General features: G+C 37.6%; 1 protein-coding gene across 3 annotated transcripts in view; it reads left to right on the forward strand.

Annotated features, from left to right (window-relative positions):
- Window positions 1-19,793, forward strand: part of SAMC1 (S-adenosylmethionine carrier 1) — a 38,089-nt gene extending 18,296 nt beyond the window's left edge. For all 3 annotated transcript variants that reach the window (XM_028256709.2, XM_082886903.1, XM_082886907.1), the window contains 3 exons: window positions 18,637-18,698; window positions 18,842-18,922; window positions 19,452-19,793. In XM_028256709.2, coding sequence (XP_028112510.2) covers window positions 18,637-18,698; window positions 18,842-18,922; window positions 19,452-19,580 — 272 coding nt within the window. In that variant the 3' untranslated portion in view covers window positions 19,581-19,793. The remainder of the gene's footprint in view (window positions 1-18,636; window positions 18,699-18,841; window positions 18,923-19,451) is intronic.
- The last annotated feature ends 2,167 nt before the right edge of the window (window positions 19,794-21,960 follow it).

The raw sequence follows: 21,960 nt of genomic DNA on the forward strand, positions 1-21,960 counted from the left end.
CATATTTTCTATTGCATCTGTCCTGTAAGCCCCACTGATGTAGTAGAATAAATAAGATTAGGTGAATGTTAAATAGCTTGTTTGTTGTAGTCTATAAATAGGTGATGTAATACCCATTGCACTGAGTTTTGGATTAAAAAGAATATACATTGAGATTGGAGTAGAACTTGGTTTTTCTCTCTAACCCTTGGGGATTTTACCCCTAATTGGGGCATTTGTCTTCTCTCTCTTAGTTTGATTCTTGATTTTCATTTGGATGTCATCATTTGGTATCAGAGCTTCAATTCAGATTCTTTGTTCCTTTTCATGTGACAATCGTATGAATTGAATTCACTCAGTTCTTAGCCCAAACCTGGTTGTTCATTCACAGAAACACAAGATGTGGTTAATCTGATTCATGACCTGAGATTACCAGCTCCAGAAGCATCGAACATGATTGCTACTTCGTGATGAGAGTCAGCCTTGCGAGAAAATCAAGCCGTAATTGATTCGATTTGTGATCTGTTTTGCGATTTGTGTGAGTTGTGATCTTGACTCCAAGGTTCGAGTTGCAATCGCTTCAATTCAAAGTTAGGTTTCATAAATATCAACTTGTTTCGTAATTTGATTCAAGTTCAAGGCCTAGATCCGAAATCAAATCTGAAGGCCCTGTTGAAGATCCGAACTTGATTTGAACCTTTGATTGAGATCCAAACTTGAATCGCAGTTTTTTAGGAGAACTGATTCGATCTGAAACCCTAAATTTGACTTGTCAATCTGATTGTGACCTAGATTCTATCTCACTCTTTGATTCGAGTTCTTGAGTCGAGTTCGGAGGCACTCTGGATTTCAAGTATGAACTGGTCTTGCGATGTCAGTTCATCTCTGACTTGAAGATTGTGCTCTTTGAGTTTTGAACCTAGACTTCTCGATCTAACTTTGAACTCATCTACAACCTACGAATCTTCAAGTCTGACTTCGATCAGTCATGCAACTCACTTAATCAAAGCCTTCAAACTAGGCCTGGGTAGTGTATTGCGATTTCAAGTTCGCGAGGGTCGAGTTTATGACTTAGAAAATCTCAGAGAACATGTTGTGACTTGGAACCTCATTGTGAGCCAACATCTGGGTTCTCATTTGAGTCGACGTTGGTTCGTCATTTGGAGTCGAATTGAGTTCTGGAATCTGCTCATTGCAGTCGCACAGTGTAATCTCATAGATCTAGAGTTTCGACCTGATCATCTATTGAGTTCATCTGCGACTCTCTTGTTCCAGTTTGTGGCTTGCGACTCCAGTTCGTGGCTTGTTCAACTATTGCGATTCAGTTCAAGCACAGGAATCAGATTCGATTCTTCTTGCATCGACTTGGTTGGATTTACGATTCGGCCTTTGAGTTTGAGTTTTGACTCAAATTTGAAACTGGTTATTAATCATACAACAACTTAGATGAACCAAAGTTTTTGCTTCATAAATTTGGGTGAAGGAATAGAGATAAATTTCTCAATTGGAAGGAGCAATGATGTTAATACAAGCCAAACTCATAATCAAAGAGATGAGATGAAGCAAATGAGCAACAAATTGTGCCTTGAAAGAGGTACAATGCTATTATTGAAAACTTCACAGAGTTTATTTGAAGTTGTAAGTGTTTCCTGCTTCTACATGCCTCTTTTGGGCGTTGGCTTGAGTTGGTATGCTGATGGAAGTGATGCTCATTTGCCGATTGTGTCTAAGGGATAGAAGGAATAATGCATTGCATTATTCTCGCTCTTGATTAGCTTCTCATGTGTGTTTCTTACCTAGTGGATGCATAGTCGATCCTTTCATCTTTTGTCACATTCTTCACCCTTGCTTTGGAAGCTATCCTTTTGCCAGTCTATTGGTCTCATTCCAATTGAATACTTGATTGTGATGCCTCAGGATTGGGCATTAGTGGTGTCCTTGGCCAAGAAGGGCGAAAGGGCGGCCAATTGCCTTCTTTAGTGAAAAGTTGAATGGGGCTAAACTCAAGTATTCTACTTATGAGTTGGAATTTTATGCCATCAAGCATTGGAGCTACTACCTTGCTTATAAGGAGTTCATGCGAGACATTGACCATGAGGCCCTCAAGTACGTCAATAGCCAATCCCATGTCAACAAGAAACATGCCAAATGGGTGGTTTATTTGCAACAATTTACATTCTCTTTGCGACATAAATTAAGGGTTCTTAATAAAGTGGCCGACGGTTTGCGTAGGCGAACGACTCTTTTAATTGAAATGAAGAACGAAGTTGTGGGTTTTGATGAGTTTCGTACATTCTATGCAAGTGACCCTTACTTCTCTAAGATTTTTGATGCTTTGCAAAAAAGGAATAGGGCTACTTATCCAAGCTACATGATTAGAGATGGCTTCCTCTGCTACGGCCTTAAGTTGTATGTGCCTAGTTGTTCCTTGAGGATGCATTTGTTGATTGAGCATCACAAATTGGGATATTTCGGCAAGGATAAGATGCTTGGGTTACTTAAAGATACTTTCTATTGGCCGGGCATGACCAAGGATGTGGGCACCCATGTGAAGTGGTGTCAAATTTGTCAAAAAAGCAAAGGGACTGCAACTAATGTAGGATTATATATTTCTTTACTGATGCTGGATGGTCCTTGGCAATGCATTAGAATAGACTTTGTGTTGGGTTTAACTTAGAAAATATGAGGAAGAAGAACTCCTAACTTAGAAAATATGAGGAAGAAGAACTCCGAAAATATGAGGAAGAAGGAATATATTTCTGTTATATTCAAAACTTCTTATTTTACAAGACCAAATGACACTCCTTATATAGGAGATATTACAAACATCATTATAACCCATTATATGCCACTTACATATTATATATTACCACTATCTACCACTATCATATTATATACATGCCACTATCTACCACCAACACCACTATCATATTCTATACATGCCACTATCTACCACCAACACCACTATCATATTATATGTATTAACACAAATTTCCAGCACTCCCCCTCAAGCTGGTTTGAAGATATCTTCCATAGCCAGCTTGCTAGTCAGCTTATCAAATTGCTTCTTGTGTAGTCCCTTCGTTAGCACATCAGCTAATTGTTCACCTGTTGGAAGGTAGATCATACAGATTATGCCAGCATTGATTTTCTCCTTGATGAAATGTTTATCCACTTCTATATGTTTTGTGCGATCATGTAGAACTGGATTATGAGCTATAGATATAGCTGCTTTGTTGTCACAATAGACCTTCATAGGTGTCGGGTGAGAAAGTTTTAATTCTTCAAGAATTCTTTTAATCCACATTACTTCACAGATTCCATGGGCAACAGCTCTGAACTCTGCTTCTGCACTACTTCTAGCTACCACATTCTGTTTTTTACTCCGCCATGTAACTAGGTTCCCACCTACAAAGGAGCAGTATCCGGATGTTGATCTCCTGTCTGTAACACTTCCTGCCCAGTCTGCATCTGTGTATACTTCAACTTGAAGATGTCCATGTTTCTTGAACAGTAAGCCTCTCCCTGGAGTTCCTTTCAAATATCTTAAGATCTTATAAACGGCCTCAAAGTGCTCTGCCCCTGGTGAGTGCATGAACTGACTTACCATGCTGACTGCAAAGGCAATATCAGGCCGCGTATGAGACAAGTAAATCAATTTCCCGACAAGTCGCTGATATTGTTCCCTCTCTTTGACTTCTTCAGCCTTAGCAGCTTGTAACTTCAAGTTAGGCTCGATCGGAGTCTCCACCATCTTACAACCAAGCATACCTGTTTCTCCAAGGAGATCAAGAACATATTTTCTCTGATTAACGAATATACCTTCCTTGGATCTTGCAAATTCCATTCCGAGGAAATACTTGAGAGCTCCCAGATCCTTAATGTGAAATTCTTTTGCGAGTTTCTCTTTGAGGGCTGCTAACTCTGCTTCATCATTACCAGTTAAAATGATGTCATCAACATAAACAATCAAAATTGCAATTTTACTGTTTTTTGAATGTTTATAAAATATTGTGTGATCTGCTTGACTCTGCGAGAAGCCACAACTGATAACTGCCTTCCCAAAGCGTTCAAACCACGCTCTTGGTGATTGTTTGAGTCCGTATAATGACTTGTTCAATCTGCATACTCTGTCGCTTCCAAGTCTCTGCTCAAATCCCGGCGGTAGGCTCATGAACACCTCCTCTTCAAGATCACCATTGAGAAATGCATTCTTAATGTCAAGTTGATGTAGAGGCCAATCTGAATTTACTGCAAGAGATAACAGTACTCTGATGGAATTTATTTTAGCAACAGGAGCAAACGTCTCCTGATAGTCGATCCCATAAGTTTGAGTGAAGCCTTTAGCCACCAGTCTCGCCTTGTATCTCTCAACGCTTCCATCTGCGTTACATTTTATCGTAAACACCCATTTACACCCAACTGTTTTCTTGTCTTTGGGTAGATCAACTATCTCCCAAGTACCACTTCTCCTTAAAGCATTCATCTCCTCCATGACTGCTAATTTCCAATTCGGATCATCCAATGCTTCCTGTATATTTCTTGGAACAAACAAGTGTGAAATCCTAGATGTGAAAGCTCTATGGTTTTTAGACAGTCTTTGATAGGAGAGGTAATTTGCAATAGGATGTTTAATGCAATTTCGGACACCTTTCCTAATTGCTATAGGAACATCAAGGTCGGAAATAGAAGGAATAGGATTACCTAAAATTTCGATGCCAGAACTCGGGTGGACATTCGGGTCATTAGGATGGACATTCAGGTCATTATTCTTCAGATGAAATCGCTTCCTAGTATAAACCTGAAGCTCAGGATTTAGATCATTTTGTAGTACTTCTCCCCCTAAACAAGAATCTTCTTGACTAGGCACCATAGAACTTGGTTCTCCTAAGTGATCATTATCAGACAGATGTGGTTTTTGTGTAGGATAAATGACATTGGGGAGCGGGATAGAAATATCCCAAAAACGGTTTTCTACTCCACTTGTCTCCCCCTGAAGAGAAGTGTTGGGGAAATAGGATTTTGTTTCCACAAATGACACATCCATACTCACATGAAATTTCTTGGTTTGAGGATCGAAACACTTATACCCCTTTTTGTTTGAGGAATAACCCAAAAAAACACATTTTATAGCACGGGGGTCAAGTTTTGAACGAAATTGACTAGGAACATGAACATAGGCAGTACATCCAAAAACTTTGGCGGGTAAATCAGAAAACAACCTCGTGTCAGGAAAAAAAGCTTTGAGACAATCGAAAGGTGTTTTGTATGTTAACACCTTTGTAGGCATCCTGTTTATCAAATAAGAGGCTGTTAAAATTGCTTCACCCCATAAATATTTAGGAACATGCATGTAAAACATTATAGCACGTGCAACTTCAAGTAGATGTTTATTTTTTCGTTCTGCAATGCCATTTTGTTGAGGGGTATCCCGACATGTAGATTGATGAAAAATTCCCTTTTTTTCCAAAAACTCACCCAACTGCTCATTGAAATATTCTGTTCCATTATCAGAATGTAAAATACCAATTTTGGTTTGAAATTGGTTTTCAATCATATTGTAAAAATTTGTGAATAAATTTTTCACGTCAGATTTTTTATTCATCAAATAAATCCAACATAAGCGGGTATGGTCATCAATAAATGTAACAAACCATCTTTTACCAGAAAGAGTAGTGATTTTAGAAGGGCCCCAAACATCACTATGAATCAAATAAAAAGGTTTGGAAGTCTGGTAAGGTTTTGGCAAATAAGTAGAGCGATGAAATTTTGCAAAAATGCAACTTTCACAATGAAAAGAAGAACAATCAATCCCTTGAAATAATTCTGGAAATAAATGTTTCAGATAAAGAAAACTAGGATGTCCTAGCCTATAGTGCCATAGCATTATTTTTTCTCGAACAGAGATTGAACTAGTACTATTAAAGCTCTGAGCTTTTTTATTACTAACAGGTACTTCATCAAAGTAGTAAAGACCTTCAAGCATCCTAGCACGCCCAATCATCATCCCCGAGTTCTGGTCCTGAAATTCACAATGGGATTCAAAAAATGTAACACGACAATTAGAATCCTTAGATAGTTTACTAACAGACAAAAGGTTACAGGCTAAGTTGGGGACGTGAAGAACAGCATTGAGATTAATTTTCTCAGTTAGTTTAATAAATCCTTTTCCTGCAATAGGTGAAAAACTACCATCGGCTATTCTGATTTTGTCATGACCAGAACAAGGGAAATAGGTATTAAATAAATGGGAAAAACTAGTCATGTGATCGGAGGCACCGGAATCTATGATCCACGGAGAGAAGTTTAGGCAAGAGAAGGCTTTAGGATTTCTACCTGTTTGTGCCAACAAAACACTAGGAGTACCGGATGAGGAGTTGGATTTTATCAGCTTTAAGAGTTGATCAATCTGCTCTTTGTTGAAGGGACCTGAATCGGCTTCATTAGCAGTAGGAAAGCCACGATTCTTCTCTCCTTGTTTGCTGCTTTTCCAGTTGACAGGTTTGCCATGGATCTTCCAACACGTTTCGCGTGTATGGCGAAGCTTGTTGCAAAAATCACACCAGACCCGTGGCTTATCATCAAACCTGCGCTGGTAATTTGCAGCCTTGTTGGCCGCAGCATCGCTAATTAAAGCAGAAATTTCAATTGATTCACCAGTACCTTTTTTCTTAAGCATGACGCTCCTTCGGCTCTCTTCCCTTCTGACTTCGGCAAATACTTCGCCAATGGATGGGAGAGGAGGTCTGCCAATAATTCTTCCTCGCACTTCATCGAACTCAATGTTGAGGCCGGCAAGAAACTTGTAAATACGGTTGTCTTCCACAGTTTTCTTGTGGTGGTTGCAGTCGTCAACCGATTTCCATTCGTATGTGTTGAAGATGTCAAGATCCTGCCACAACCTTTTCAACGAATTGAAATATTTGGTGACGGAATCATCTCCTTGACGAATCTCTCCCAACTTCAAAGTTAATTCGAAAATTTGAGATTGATTTCCTAGGTCAGAATACATCTGACTAACATTATCCCACAATTCTTGTGCAGTAGGATAGCACATGTAATTAGAGCTTATATCCTCCTCCATAGAATTGACCAACCATGTCATAACCATGGAGTTTTCAGCGTCCCAACTGTTGAACAGCGGATCATTAACAGCAGGAGCCTTCTTGTCACCAGTGATGTAACCGATCTTTCCTTGCCCACGGATATACATCCGGACAGATTGTGACCAGCGGAGAAAATTATCACCATTTAGGCGGATGGTGGTGATTTGGACAGAGTGAGAGTTGGACGTTTTCACCGGAATGGCAGCGGCAGGGGTTGAAGTGGTTTCGGACGTGACTTCCGACATGGCTATGACGGTTTTAGGGCTGCTGCGTTTTTTGTTGCTCTGATACCAACTTAGAAAATATGAGGAAGAAGAACTCCTAACTTAGAAAATATGAGGAAGAAGAACTCCGAAAATATGAGGAAGAAGGAATATATTTCTGTTATATTCAAAACTTCTTATTTTACAAGACCAAATGACACTCCTTATATAGGAGATATTACAAACATCATTATAACCCATTATATGCCACTTACATATTATATATTACCACTATCTACCACTATCATATTATATACATGCCACTATCTACCACCAACACCACTATCATATTCTATACATGCCACTATCTACCACCAACACCACTATCATATTATATGTATTAACACAAATTTCCAGCAGTTTACTTCTTACACAAAGGAGGAGTGATTCTATTATGGTGAAGGTGGCAGACTGTTTCTCCAATATGGCACATTTTATACCTTGCAAGAAGTCCATGGATGCTACAAATATTGCTAACCTCTTCTTCAAGGAAGTCTATAAGTTGCATGGAGTGCCTGTGAGAATATTATGTTAATTATGGAAATATATATATTAGGTTGATTGTATATTTTAGATTGATTATGTGAATATTAGATTGATTGTATACGGTTATTCTTATTTTCTATTTTAGATTAAGTTTAGGATTGCTATATATATTGGTTGTACTCTTTGTATTATACACAATTGAATATACAGAAATCATTCAGAAGTCTTACATGGTATGAGAGCAAGGTTCGAAACCCTAGCTTCGCTTGTCAAATCTTCTCTGGTTTGTTTGTTTCAGCCATCTTTTTGGTTCATCTACTTTAGCCTTTTGGTTCATTCAGTCAGTCGTCTGCTTTGACCCATCTCCTAGATCGATTGACCCATCTCTAGTTTGATTGAGTGTTCATGAGTCATCTAAGTTCGACTTGCACTCCAATCAATCGCGACCAACTTGGTTTGAGAAGACCCAGATCATATGTCATCTGGTTCGTGTTTCGTTTGCCTCGTCTGGTCATCTGGGTTGTCTGGTTTGCACTTCTGGCTCGTAACTTCTCTCTCTCTCTACCACTCTAGTTTGTGCGACATCTCTCTCGATCAATTTTTGGTTTTCATCTCCTCTATGTGCTTCGATCTCTAGTTCAAACCTGCATCATAACTCTCTCTGGTTCTTGAGTTTGAAGAGCTTTATGATTGGCTTCAATCTTGATCGACTTCTCTCGACTTTAGTCTCTCTCTTGCTCTCTCTATCTCTTCATCTGGTTCTTAGTATTGGTTGTATTTTGAGTTCTGACTAAAGTCCCACTTAAAACCCTACTTTTTGGTTTATTATACTAAAGTCCCTCAGTTTTCTGTTTATTATACTTTGCCCATCAGTTCTCTTCTACTTTTTTTGGTTTATTACAATGTCAGATAATCAGATTGTTAGGCCTAGAAATAGACTGCTGGCTTCAAATGAGTGTACTTTCTGTCATCAGAAGGGCCGTTGGAAGTATCACTGTCCTAAGAATGGATGTCTGCCTACCACGTCTTCTTAGTAGTCTCAAACCCAGTTCCGAGCTCCTTTTCTAAGTACTTTTCGTCCTTCCGTCAGTTCCACTGCATCTGCGTCGACTCCTGATCCTGACTTAGCTTCCTTGAGTGTTTAGATTAGTCAACTTCAGTATATACTGTCTACCTTCCAGCTCTCCTCATCTGCTTCAGTTGTTTCCTCTCTTCATTCAAGTTTACTTGGGTCTTCTTCAAGTATCTCTTCATCTATCTAGATTTTTGACTCTGATGCTTCTCATCAGATGACTCATCATCTCTCCTTACTTCAAAATTGTACTCCCCCTCCCTTTTCTATTACTGTTAATGCTGGTCTAGTATGTATGTTATATCTGTTAGGTCTGTCCTACCGTCTGCTATATCTGTTGTCTCTATTCAAACTATCCTTTATGTTCCTCAGTTATCTGTCAATTTATTATCTATTAGTTAGCTTGATGCCTCTCGTTCTGATGTTATCTTTTCTTCTTCTATCTGCTCTGTGCAGGATCAAATGTCCAAGCAGCAGATTGGAACCGGCCGTAGAGTTGGAGATCTCTATGTGGTGGAGAGCTTGCATCTGCTTATGACAACTTCTCCGACTGCCTTTTCCTTTTTTCAGTTAGATTCTCTATCCAGTTCTTTCTACTTGTGGTATTCTAGATTAGGGCATTTGTCTGCTAACCGCTTATGGTCTTTAGCTCAGTCAGGTATATTGGGTAAAATTTCTCCTAGTAAACTTACTGAGTATCGGGGGTGTAAACTTGTCAAAATGACAGTATTAATGTTTTGAAAATCGGATCGGTAAGCGAATCGAAAAAAGAATCGGGTTGACGGGTCACTGGTTCAACCATTGGGTCGAACCGTGACATCATAATTAATATTATATAATTAAAAATTATATATAAATAAAAATATATATAATTACTGAAATAATAATAAAAAAAAGTGATGCATAATATTTACTAATAATATTTAATAAAGTCATAATTAATATAAATAAATAAAAAAAGTCACTAGTTTTAAAGAAATTAAAAAAATTTAACATTCCCTCCAAACAAATTGATTGAATGCTAGATTTAACTTTGAAGGGAAATGAAATTTTCAACTCTCCCTCTAATCAAATATGATTCAAACAATTTAATTGAATCCCACATTGAATTTTTAGGTTCTCTTTTAACAATTTTTTCTTATAAATAGGAATAGACTTTCATAATTTTTTCAAGCTTCCAATGAGACAACTCCTCATGAGAGGAGACTCTTAAAGTAAAAGTTTTTAGTCAACATTTTGATATATATATATATATATAAATATATAAGAAAGAAAGAAAGAAAAGAAGAAAAAAATAAGGAAAAAAAATAAATAAATCAACCATCGGGTTGCTTGAGAAAAGGGACCGGTTTGCCACTTTTACTGGTTGAACCACCAGTTTTTCCGATTTTTGCAAACGAGGCCGATATTTGGCCTAGTCTGGTTTTTGTGGATCATCTGGACCGGAACTAGGTCCGGTCACCGGTTCTACCGGTTGAAGGCCGGTCTAGTTCTATTCTTAAAACATTGGACATCATTACTTTTTTGTAAAAGTACTTCTATGTCTGATATACCGTTTTTTTTAGTTCATACTGATATTTGGGGTCCTTCTCCTATTCTCACCAAAGGGGATTTTGCATACTGTGTCATTTGTTGACGACTGCACCTGTTAAACTTGAGTCTATCTTATGACTCATAAGTCCGATTTCTATCAGATATACCGTACCTTTCAATCTATGATCACTACTCAGTTTGGGTCTACAATTAAAGTGTTACAGTCTGACTTGGGTGGGGAATATTTTAAAACTGAGTTCTGTGAGTATTTAGCCAATTTGGGTACCATTCACCAAACTTCTTGTACTGATACACCTGTCCAAAATAGTCGAGCTGAGCGTAAACATCGTCATCTCCTTGAGACAACTAGGTATCTTCTTCTCTCTGTCTCAATTTCGGCTCTGTTTTAAGGGGAAGCAGCTCTTACTGCTACTTTTCTTCTCACCACATGCGTACTCCCTTTCTTTCCGGTCAATCTTCTTATGAGGCCTTGTTCTCTCAACTTCCCAATTACTCCCTCCATCGTGTGTTTTGGTCTGATTGTTTTGTCCTTTTACCCCGTAAAGATAGGACTAAACTTAGTATGCGGTCTATCCTATGCGTCTTTTTGGGTTACAATCTCACTCAGAAAGGTTATTGCTGTTATGATCCTGTTTCATGTCGCCTTTATGTCTCCCACCATGTTGCCTTTCTCGAACATCTGCCTTACTTTCAGGCTATGTTACACGAACTCGAGTGTGGGTATCGGGTGTGAAGTGTGTATATGGGGGCCGGACACTTCAAAATTAAAAATTAAGGATACGTGGATATGGATCCAAATGTGGACACGGGTATGGGGATACGTTAAATAGTTATTTTAAAAATATATTTGTTATATAAAAATGAGTTAAATAGTTATTTTTTAAATATATTTATTATATGAAGATGAGTTAAAAAAAGTTTGACCCAATAAATTTTTTTATAAATAGAATCAAACATATGGATAAGTCATGTAATAACCCATGTTATTGTTGAATAGAGTTTATTAACAGGCCCAAATATTTTATTTATTTATTTGGATCCAATCCATTAAGATTTATTATGATACAAACCAGCCAATAGGTGTAAATTTTTTCTTTATTTTTTTGGGTCTAGCCCATTATAGTTTATAATATTAATTATTATGATACAAATCAATGCCCAAACTTTTTATTTATTTATTTGGGTCCAGCCCATTAAGATTTATAATATTAACTAGCCAATAGCCTAAGACTTTTATTTATTTATTAGGTCCAGCCCACAAGTCTTTTATTTATTTATTAGGTCCAGCCCATTAGGTCCAGCATTAGGGTTTGATACAAACAGCAGCAGCAGCAGCTTTGACATGTCTTTCTCACACGCACAACAACAACACGATGGGTCTGTCTCCTCTTTGCTTCTCTCACACGCACAACAACACGATGGGTCTGTCTCTTCTCTTCTCTTCTCTTCTCTTCTCTCACACACGCACAGCACGATCGAGAGAGATATCGAGGGAGAGAAGGAGATCGTGATAGAGAGAGAAAAGGAGATCGAGACGGAGAAGAAGATCGAAAGACACGATCAAGATCTTGAATCCATACATCAATGTACGTATCTCAACTTTCTTCTTCCTTTTTGATTAGCCGTGTCCGAGAGAGGAGAAGCGAATCCGACACAGGTCCCACACCCGCACCCGTGTCGTGTCATGTCGACATAGGTACTTCGCCCTAAAGTGCCGAGTCCATGTAACATAGCTTTCAGGTTCCTCCTCTTACCGCCCCTATTTCTAAAGAGGATTTGGTTCATATTGATCAATTTCTTTCTGAGGTCCCTCCTGATGAGTACATCTCTTGTTGTTCTCTGTGAGCTTGTTCCCTCTTCTTCTTATACCAACCCTCCTGATGAGTCCCTCTCCATTGATCCCCATAAGTTTGTTCCCTCTTCTCCTCCTCCTCCTCTTCCGTTGTTAGTCTATTCTCATTGCAAGGCTCTCCCTCCACTAGTTGTCTCTACCCCTATTGTTGATCCTCTTGCTTCCGATGACTCTGATCTTGCTAACCGTAACTATGTAGTCAAACTTGATTTTGCTAAAACATGTTTTTCTCTTTCATATTATACGTTTTTGTCTGTTATTCACTCTTTTTCAGAGCCTTAGTCTTATAAAGAGGCTTGTCAAGATCCTCATTGGATTCAAGCCATAAAGGAGGAGTTGTCTGCTTTGCAAAAAACTAGTACTTAGGAGTTGGTTCCTTTGCTTGCTGATAAGAATCTGGTTGGTTGCAAATAGGTTTACAAAGTCAAGACTCATTTTGATGGTTCTCTTAAGCACTACAAGGCTCGCCTGGTTGCCAAGGGTTTTTCATAAGAATATAGTATTAATTATGAGGAGACCTTTGCCCTTGTTGCCAAGATGACTACTGTCCTTACTTTGATATCTGTTGCTGCCGTCAAGGTTTTAAAAACCGGACCGGACCGGCCGGTTCGATCGGTTGAACCGTTGACCGGTCGGGGTTCTGGTCCGGACATACCCTCTGAACCGGCCAAAGATGAAAACCGGTGTATTTAGCCAGAACCGGAAAAATCGGCGGTTGAACCGACTAACCGGTCGACCTGGAGCCGGTTCGCCGGACTGCCCAGTTCAATTTTTTTTTTTTATTTTATAGTTTTTTTTTTTATTTTATTTTTTTTTATTTTCTTTCTTTCTTTTCTTTCTTTCTTTCTTATTTTATATATATATATATATATATATATAATATAAGAATATAAGAAAATTTTAATTTGAAACTCTTTTTCAAGGGTCTCCTCTTGTGAGGAATCCCATTAAGAGCTTAATGAAATTATTGTGAAAGTCTTCACCTATTTATAAGAAAAAAATTCTTTCAAAAAGACTCAAGAAATCCAGGTAGGATTCAATCAAATGTATTGGACGGAATATTGAAATTTTGAAATCCCTCCAAAATTTTTGCTCTCATTTCAATCAAATTATTTGAATTAAAATTATATGGAGGGAATATTAAATATTTGATTTCATCTTCTAAAATTGAAATTAATAATATTTTAAAATATATTATTATATTTTTCAGTAAAAAAAATATTAGGACAAATATTTAAGATAATTTAATATTTTTAATATTTTTAATTTTTAATTTTATTAGTTATATTTTTATTTAAATATAATTTTAATATATTTATTACCTCACGGTTCGATTCCGACGGTTGAACCGGTGACCCGTCCACCCGATCCCTTTTCCGGTTCACTCATCGGTCAGGTTTTTAAAACATTGGCTGCCGTCATTGGCCTCATTATCAAATGGATGTGAAGAATGCTTTTCTTAATGATCATCTCGCTAAGGAGGTTTACATGCGTCCTCCTGCTAGCCTTCACCATTCCTCTGGACAAGTTTGTCGTCTTCGACATACTCTATATGGTCTGAAGCAATCTCTTTGTGCTTGGTATGATCACTTTCAGACTGCTGTTACTGAGCTTGGGTTTCATCCTTCTACCTAGGACTCTGCTTTGTTTCTCCTCCACACCTCTGCTGGTTTTGTTGCCTTATTACTGTATGTAGATGATATGATTATTACTGACTCTGATTCTTTTGCCATTTCTGAGGGTCAAGTAGCATCTCTTTCGCACCTTCGAAATAAAGGACTTGGGCCTATTGAGGTACTTTCTTGGTATTTAGGTGGTTTCTTCTCCCAAAGGCTACTTTCTGTCACAGGCCAAATATGCTAATGAGGTTATTCACCGTGCTGGTCTTACTGACACTAAGATTGATGATACCTCCCATTAAGCTTAATGTGAAGCTTACCACTAATAATGGTGCCCCTCTAAATGATCCTACTTTATATCAAGAGCTCGTGGGTTGCTTAGTCTGTCTGACAGTTATTTGCTTTGATCTTGCCTATGTTGTTCATATGATTAGTCTATTCATTTCTACTCCTCATTCTACACATTGGGCTACTTTGGTTCGAATTCTTTGCTATCTTCGGAGTATTATATTTTAGGATTTACTTTGTCTTCTACTTCCTTTTTGGACTTGGTAGCTTATGGTGATTCTGATTGTGCTGGTAATGTCACTAATTGCAAGTCCACTTCTGGCTTTTACATAGTTCTTAGTGATTTCTTGATTTCTTGGAAGAGCAAGAAACAGACAGTTGTTGCACGTTCCACTGCTGAGGCTAAGTACCGTGCTATGGCTCATGCCACTACTAAAATTGTTTGGCTTCGTTGTCTCTTGTTTGATTTGGGTGTCCTTCAGTCTTATCCAATCTCTCTTTATTGTGACAACCGTAATGCTATTCAGATTGCCCATAACACTGACTTCCATGAGCGAACAAAGCACATTGAGATTGATTGCCATTTTTGTATGTCAACATTTGCAATCTGGCTCCATCTTGCTTCCTTTTGTCTCTTCGGCATTGTAACTTGTTGATTTCTTTACCAAGACTCACGCCACTACTCGATTTCAGTTTCTTCTTGGCAAACTCTCAGTGTTGTCTGCTAAAACACCTTGAGTTTGAACGAGAGTGAGAGAATATTATGTTAATTATGGAAATATATATACTAGGTTGATTGTATATTTTAGATTGATTGTGTGAATACTAGATTGATTGTATAGGGTTATTCTTATTTCTTATTTTAGATTAGGTTTAGGATTGCTATATATATCGGTTGCACTCTTTGTATTATATACAATTGAATATATAGAAATCATTCAGAAGTCTTGCAGTGCCTACCTCTATCATGTTCGATAGAGATACTAAATTCCTTACTCACTTTTGGAGAACTTTGTGGAAGAAAATTGGCACCGACTTGAACTTTACCACTACATTTCATCCTCAAACCAATGGCTAAACGAAGGTAGTGAATCGAAGTCTTGGCAACTTGTTGAGGTACGTCTTGCGGGAGATCATCCCAAGAGTTGGGATGGTTTTATTCCTTTGGCCGAGTTCGCTTACAATTCATCGATCAACTGCACCATAAATACTTCTCCCTTTGAAGTAGTTTATGGAAGGAAACCTTCAAGTGTTATGGACTTGGTTCCTTTTCCTATCTCAAGGAAGGGAAGCGCCCATATTAAAAAGTCCAATGCCAAATACAAATCGGTCGTTGATGTGCATAAATGGAAAGTGTTGTTTGAGGTAGGAGATCTTGTGTGGATTGTGTTAAGCAAAGAAAGGTATCCTCATGATGCTTACACCAAGTTAAGTGATAGGAAGGTGGGTCCTTGTGAAGTGTTGCACCAAGTCAACGACAATGCTTCTCAAGTCAAATTGCCGCCTTATTTGGGAATCTTTAACACCTTTAATGTGCAACACCTTGTGCACTCCTATCATTGTAGATTAGTTTCTTTTGTGGAATTTATTTGTATTGTACTTTCTAGTTTTTTGTTTTACTTCTAGTGTATTAGTTGTGTTTTGTTTGTCTTCACTTGAGGACAGTGGAAGAGTATGATGTAGGATATCATGTGCATAGCATGTGATAGTTAGTGGAGGAAAATTGTAGCCTGTATCTAGAAGAGGCATAACTACTTTGTAACCAATTTTGAGATGATAAACATTGATTGATTGAGATCTTCTCTCTAAATTCTCTCTGTGGTTCTTGATTGGACCCTTCATCACCCACAGTCTAAGAAGCATGGAAATCGACATGGATGCGGACATAAACACGGACACAGGACACGGTAATTTCAACAAAATTGGGGCACGGGCATGGACACGACAATAAAATATTTTTTTTGTATTTTTTTATTTGCTTTGCAAATTAATATTACATCCACAAATAATCAAAGTTAACAAAAACTAACAATAATTCGATATTTAAAAAAATATGTAAAATTATTTTTAAATTAACACTTATCATTTGTCTTTTTTTATGGGTAATCGATTAAGTATTTAAATCTAGGCAAAATGGAATAAACATTTAACATTTAACATTCAACATTCATTAAAAGCACTAAACAAAAGGTGGGGGAAAAAAAGTATTTGTCTTCTTTCTAGAGTATCCCCGACGTGTCCCTTGGAAAAAAACATTAATTAAACAAAGGGATGTGCCACGTGGCATGTCCTATACATGTCCCCACCGTGTCTCCATATCTGACACGGCTACGACACTAATTTTGAAGTGTCAGTGATTCATGGCCTGTAGTTTTGACATAATTACGCTATCTCCCTTTTAGTAAGGTTAAATAGACCAAAACTAATGGAAGTGGAGCGAAAACACAAAAATAAACAACGTAAAGTATACATTTTCATATAAAAGAGATGACGACATCATTTTTCATCAAATAACTAACAAATTATTAAGTGTTTTACATAAATTAAAATCTCAAGGGAGCTCAATGTAATTATGTCAAAACTGTGGGGCTTATTGTATTTTATCCAAACCTCAAGGGAGGCCAGTGTAATTTACCCTTTATTTTATTGTTTGGTTTGCAGTTTTTCAAGTATGCATAGTAGACAATACGTATATAAAAGGAAAGTGGGGAACCCCCTAAAGAGGAACTTTTGGTTTTTCAAGCAGTTAGAGAATATCTTTTGTTGGAGAGATGAACTTCTAAAAAATTAAGTAAAAGTTAAACTTCTATTTAATCATATGAACTATTTTTTTAATTTTGTTTTAGGAATGAGAATAACTGCTGACCCTAACCACTGTCTTCGAATGATCAAATCCCACATAGCTTGCTGCAATAATTCATGAACGAAACCTCTCCCCATTGGATTGGAAGTATAAGAACTACTTAGAACGTTCCAATATTTTCAGGATTAGAAACAGTTTGTTCAGCTGGATATTTCCTGTCATTTTTAATGCAGCGATTCTGAGTGCTGATATGTGACAGGCATATTACCAAAAGATGATTTGTAGAAGTTTTTTACAGTACTTACAAATAGCCATTATATGTGATCAATGTGTTTGTTCTTAAAAGAAGAATGCCACCCCCTCAGGTGTCACTGGTGCCGCGAATTTGTGGCGTCTCTGGTGATGATATGGTTGTCTCATAGTCAAGGAACTATGGAAAAGTAGTTATCATGAATTATGAACTGGTATGGCTCCATTTGCTGTAGATTGCATTTGAATGTGAAATCCATCATCCAATACACACATTTATAAAAGGAGTGTCATTATTGCAACTGGTGATATGGACCAGTTTCTTTTTGTGCAATTCTTCCTAATTTTACAATCATTCATGAGATGATGATTTCTACATTTGAATTTTATGTAAAGCACTATAGATCCAGTTAATTTCCGTTGGGTGTGCAATGTACCCAAGTAGTTTACGTGTGCACACACATATTGTCTAGAGGTGTTGTAAATATAATTTCAGGGATTAGTGAAAGGATAATTCTGTTACAAGAAGATTAAGGATTTGGTTTGACATGTAGAAAATTTGGAAGGTTTTCTTAGTAACTCCTGATAATAAAATTAAAAAAAAAAAATTCAAACATTATTTATTTATACTTTATTTATTAATTTGTTTTGCAAATGGGTTGCAAAAAGCAATATCTAAGTGAACGCCAAAGTAAATCATTTTCATAATGGAGATTGTCTTGCATAAAGGTTCAATCTTAAAAAACAAAGTTTGGCAATGACCTGGTTGTTTCTTAGCGAGGTTTACATCGTTTGAATTTGCATGAGCATGCATGTTACACTAAATCAGAATCTTACAAGTCATCAATCTATTTATACCTAGATAAAAAAATAAAAACGGTATAGTTACTGTAACTTTCTTGTGTTGCCCTGTGTAGAGGCATCATCAAAAGTAAGAATGAAAAATAGTGATACAAAATCTTAAAACAGTTAAGAGCTACTATTATATATATATATATATTAAAAAGAAACCAAATATCACTTAGAAAATTAAGGCAGCAAGATATACAATATGAACATATCATTTAATTCACTTATTTATTCCCTCTTTTCCTTTCAGTTTCCGCCTTTCCAGTCATAAAGACACCTGATATTGCTCATTTTACTTAGCATTTTGTATTTTTTATTAAGATACTTGTTTTTCTGATGATTCTTATGTGATGTTCTTCAAACTCTAGTGTTTTTATATTTGACAAGCATTACAAAGCTTGGAAGTGCAGGTCCTGCAGGAGTTACAAGACTTATTTTGCAAGCATGAATATGTGATTCCCTGCCATATGTATTAACTATTTTCTTAGTTTACTCTGTTGTTTTTTGTCTTTCTAGGTGCATTAACAGGGGCTATAACTACACCCCTTGATGTGATTAAGACTAGGTTAATGGTTCAGGTATGACCAATCAAATTCATATGCATTTTGCTAGTTCTGTGCCATCTGTGTATGTGCATGCAGTGCATGCCCGCTTTAATGTGTGTGGTAGTACGTTAACAAGGCTTAGCAAGATCTTTTGTGGATAATCTTTTAATCTGTAGGGATCTGCAAACCAGTACAAAGGGATCTTTGATTGTGTTGAAACTATCGTCAGGGAAGAAGGTCCTCCTGCTCTGTTGAAGGTATGAATTCCTCGTATATCCCTTTGTATCTTGCAAATAGATTATCAAGGTAGTCTTCTCTCCTCTCCCATCAGCTTTTTCTTTGTCAAATTTCATTAAATTTCTTATCTTGCTGGAAACAAAACTACCAATTAGAGGTGGGAATCCAGAGAACGAGAATGTGAGGTCCAATAAAAAGGAAAATTGAAAGTAGGAAATCATTAAACAGGGAGAAAAAGCTGGACATGCTAACACAAAGTCCAAGTGACATGGCCTTCGCCTAAAATTTTGGGCAGCAGTGTCTAAACATATTCATTTACATATTTACACGTATACCTATGTGTGCTTAGCATGTTCTTGTATTTACTTTCAATTGCGGGGAGGACTCTAAATTGACTAAACTTTTACTACTTAAATAGATAACACAGCTGTATCTAGAATTCTTGTTGTCGTCAGTGGGAAAATTGCACAGCATGAGTTTTATTTATTTATTTATATTTTAAATAATGGCATTTTGAAGCAAGATATGGAACTTTTTAATTCATTGCAGGGCATTGGGCCAAGAGTATTGTGGATAGGCATTGGCGGTTCAATATTCTTTGGTGTTCTTGAAAGTACAAAGCGATTTCTTGCCCAAAGGCGTCCAGTTCATCATGCGGACTCCTCAAAGAAGGATTAAAATTTGGTTGAATTCCAGGAGCATATGTACTTCAGATATTAAATTATTCAGAAACATTCTTTTCTATTTTTGTTATATTTCTTTATCCTGGGGCCATTTTTGTAGGATCAGAATGTTCAGCGAACAAAAAACCCAAGGTTCACACTGAATGTTGAAGATTTAAAAGTGTTCTGAAACTCATAGGAAGTCAATCCGATGAAATTTGTAGGAAAATGGGCTTTAGTTATCTACTCTTAGGCCATGTTTTATTTGCATGTGGGACTACTAATTCTGAGTTCTTATCCGTATTTATATTATCTCGCTCATCCCGATTAACTTAGGTAGACTCCAAAAAATTTCCACAATTCTGTATAGTGTGGCAGGATAAGTGTCAACTTTTGATTTGTTAAACACTCAATCATTATGGGCCCAATTCCCTTGCCACATCATTATGGATAAATTTGTAGGTTAAATGTATGGGTATGTAGCATTACGCTATTCTATGTCCAACCTTATTCGCCTATTTGATTTGATTGATTTCACTAAGAGTGTTGTTAAAATAGCCTCACCTTTTTGGTAATTCTATTTACATAACCATTTCAACTCTTTACACCTCTCATTTTCATTTTATTTTTATTACAATTTTCTCCTTTGATAAAATTACCTTTTAGACCTTCAAACCCTAAAATTTGAAACCCTAATTTCTTTAAACACCTAACCTTCTTTACCATACCACCATTGCTATTGGCATCACCCCACCCAACTCATTGCCATCACAGACACCGGCTACCTAACTCGCTGCCTATACCACCCACCTAACTCACTGCCAATTCCCCTCTCTTTGTTACACTATCACTTCTTCTCGATACAGCAGTTTGTTACTATCTGCAAAACCTCCTTCCTTCATTTTTGCGAACCACTCCAGCCCTTCTTTTCGTAGTGGTGCTATTCTTAATGGAGCAATAGAAAGGCAGAGTTGCATTGCGATGATGGTGATATGAGACGAGACCAGATCACAAAGGTGGGGTGAGTTGTCGAAGTGGTAGTCGCGGCTATAGAAGAGGTGGTCATGGCAGCGAAAGTGGTGGCACGACGATATGGGGGTTGTTCAGGTGATGATTGCAGCGGTTGGTAAACTGCGGGAGTGGTGGTTGTGACAGTGAGATCTTGCAGGGTTATAACGGTAAAGGCCTATTGGATGGTGGTCATGGACTATGGAAGAGATGGTCGTGGCCTGCTGGATGGTGGTAGTTGTGGCTACAGAAGAGGTGGTCATGGCGACGAAGGTGGTGGCACGATGATATAGGGGTTGTTTAGGTGATGATTGCGGCGATTGGCGAATTGCGGGAGTGGTGGCTACAGCAGTGAGATCTTGCAGGGTTGCAACAGTAAAGACCTGGTGGATGGTGGTCATGGGTGGCAACAGCGGTTGCAAGCGACGACAATAGCTGTATCAATTGAAGGTAGAGAAACTAGGGTTTGAAAAGTTTAGGTGTAAGGAAAAGAGAGATGTTAGAGATTGAGGGTATAAATGGAATAATTGGGTGTGTAAAGAGATCAAATAAAAAAATTGAATTTTGAAGAGAGGTGTAATTAGAAAATTGGTGTAATGAGGTAGGATTATGGTGTAAGTAGAATTACTCACATTTTTTCTTGGACACTCACCTTAATTCCTACTTTACCCTCATCCTAATCTTTTAAAACCCCAACACTTGCCACCTCTAGTCATCGCCACCACCTTCAACACCCTTCCCCACCCTCCTCCGTTACATTTGGCAGCCCATTCCCATCCTCCCCTACATCTGGCAGCCCATTCCCATCCTTCCCCACCACTCCCAGCCTCTACCCCTTTCCTTACAACTCTGAGAGAAAGTCATGGTGGTGGTGGCAGCTGAAAGTGAAGCCACTTGTGGTTGAAGAGTGTAAGCTTTGGAATGTGTAGGATTAAAATTCTACATTAAGGTAGAGTAGTAATTTAAAAAAAAATAAAATAAAATAAATGGGAAGGTATAAAAATAATTTTAGAGTTCAACCCATGTACCAAATTAAACCCTAGATTTTAAATTTTTTCAAATTAATCCTTCGTCTTGATAACAATCCCAAGTCTTCATTCATTTCAGTTAGCTTGTGTAGTGGAGAAAAAATGTCACAGGACATGCAGTACTATTTTATTCATTCTTATAAATTTACGCTAATTCCAACTTTCATCTTAATCACACCAAATCACAACCACCATTTTTCAACCAACTCCATCTTCACAACCACTCATCTTCATCCTACCATGCACTTGAACTCGGTGGATCATCAACTCCCTCTCCTTCCTCTTCACCTATCTCGCAACTCCTTCCTTGTTGGTCGTCCCCCATTGCCATCTCCCCTTCTAGCTACCCCATCGCAAAAT

This window comes from Camellia sinensis, chromosome 1, assembly GCF_055761805.1.
Source record: "Camellia sinensis isolate YWXY chromosome 1, ASM5576180v1, whole genome shotgun sequence".
NCBI lineage: Eukaryota > Viridiplantae > Streptophyta > Magnoliopsida > Ericales > Theaceae > Camellia > Camellia sinensis.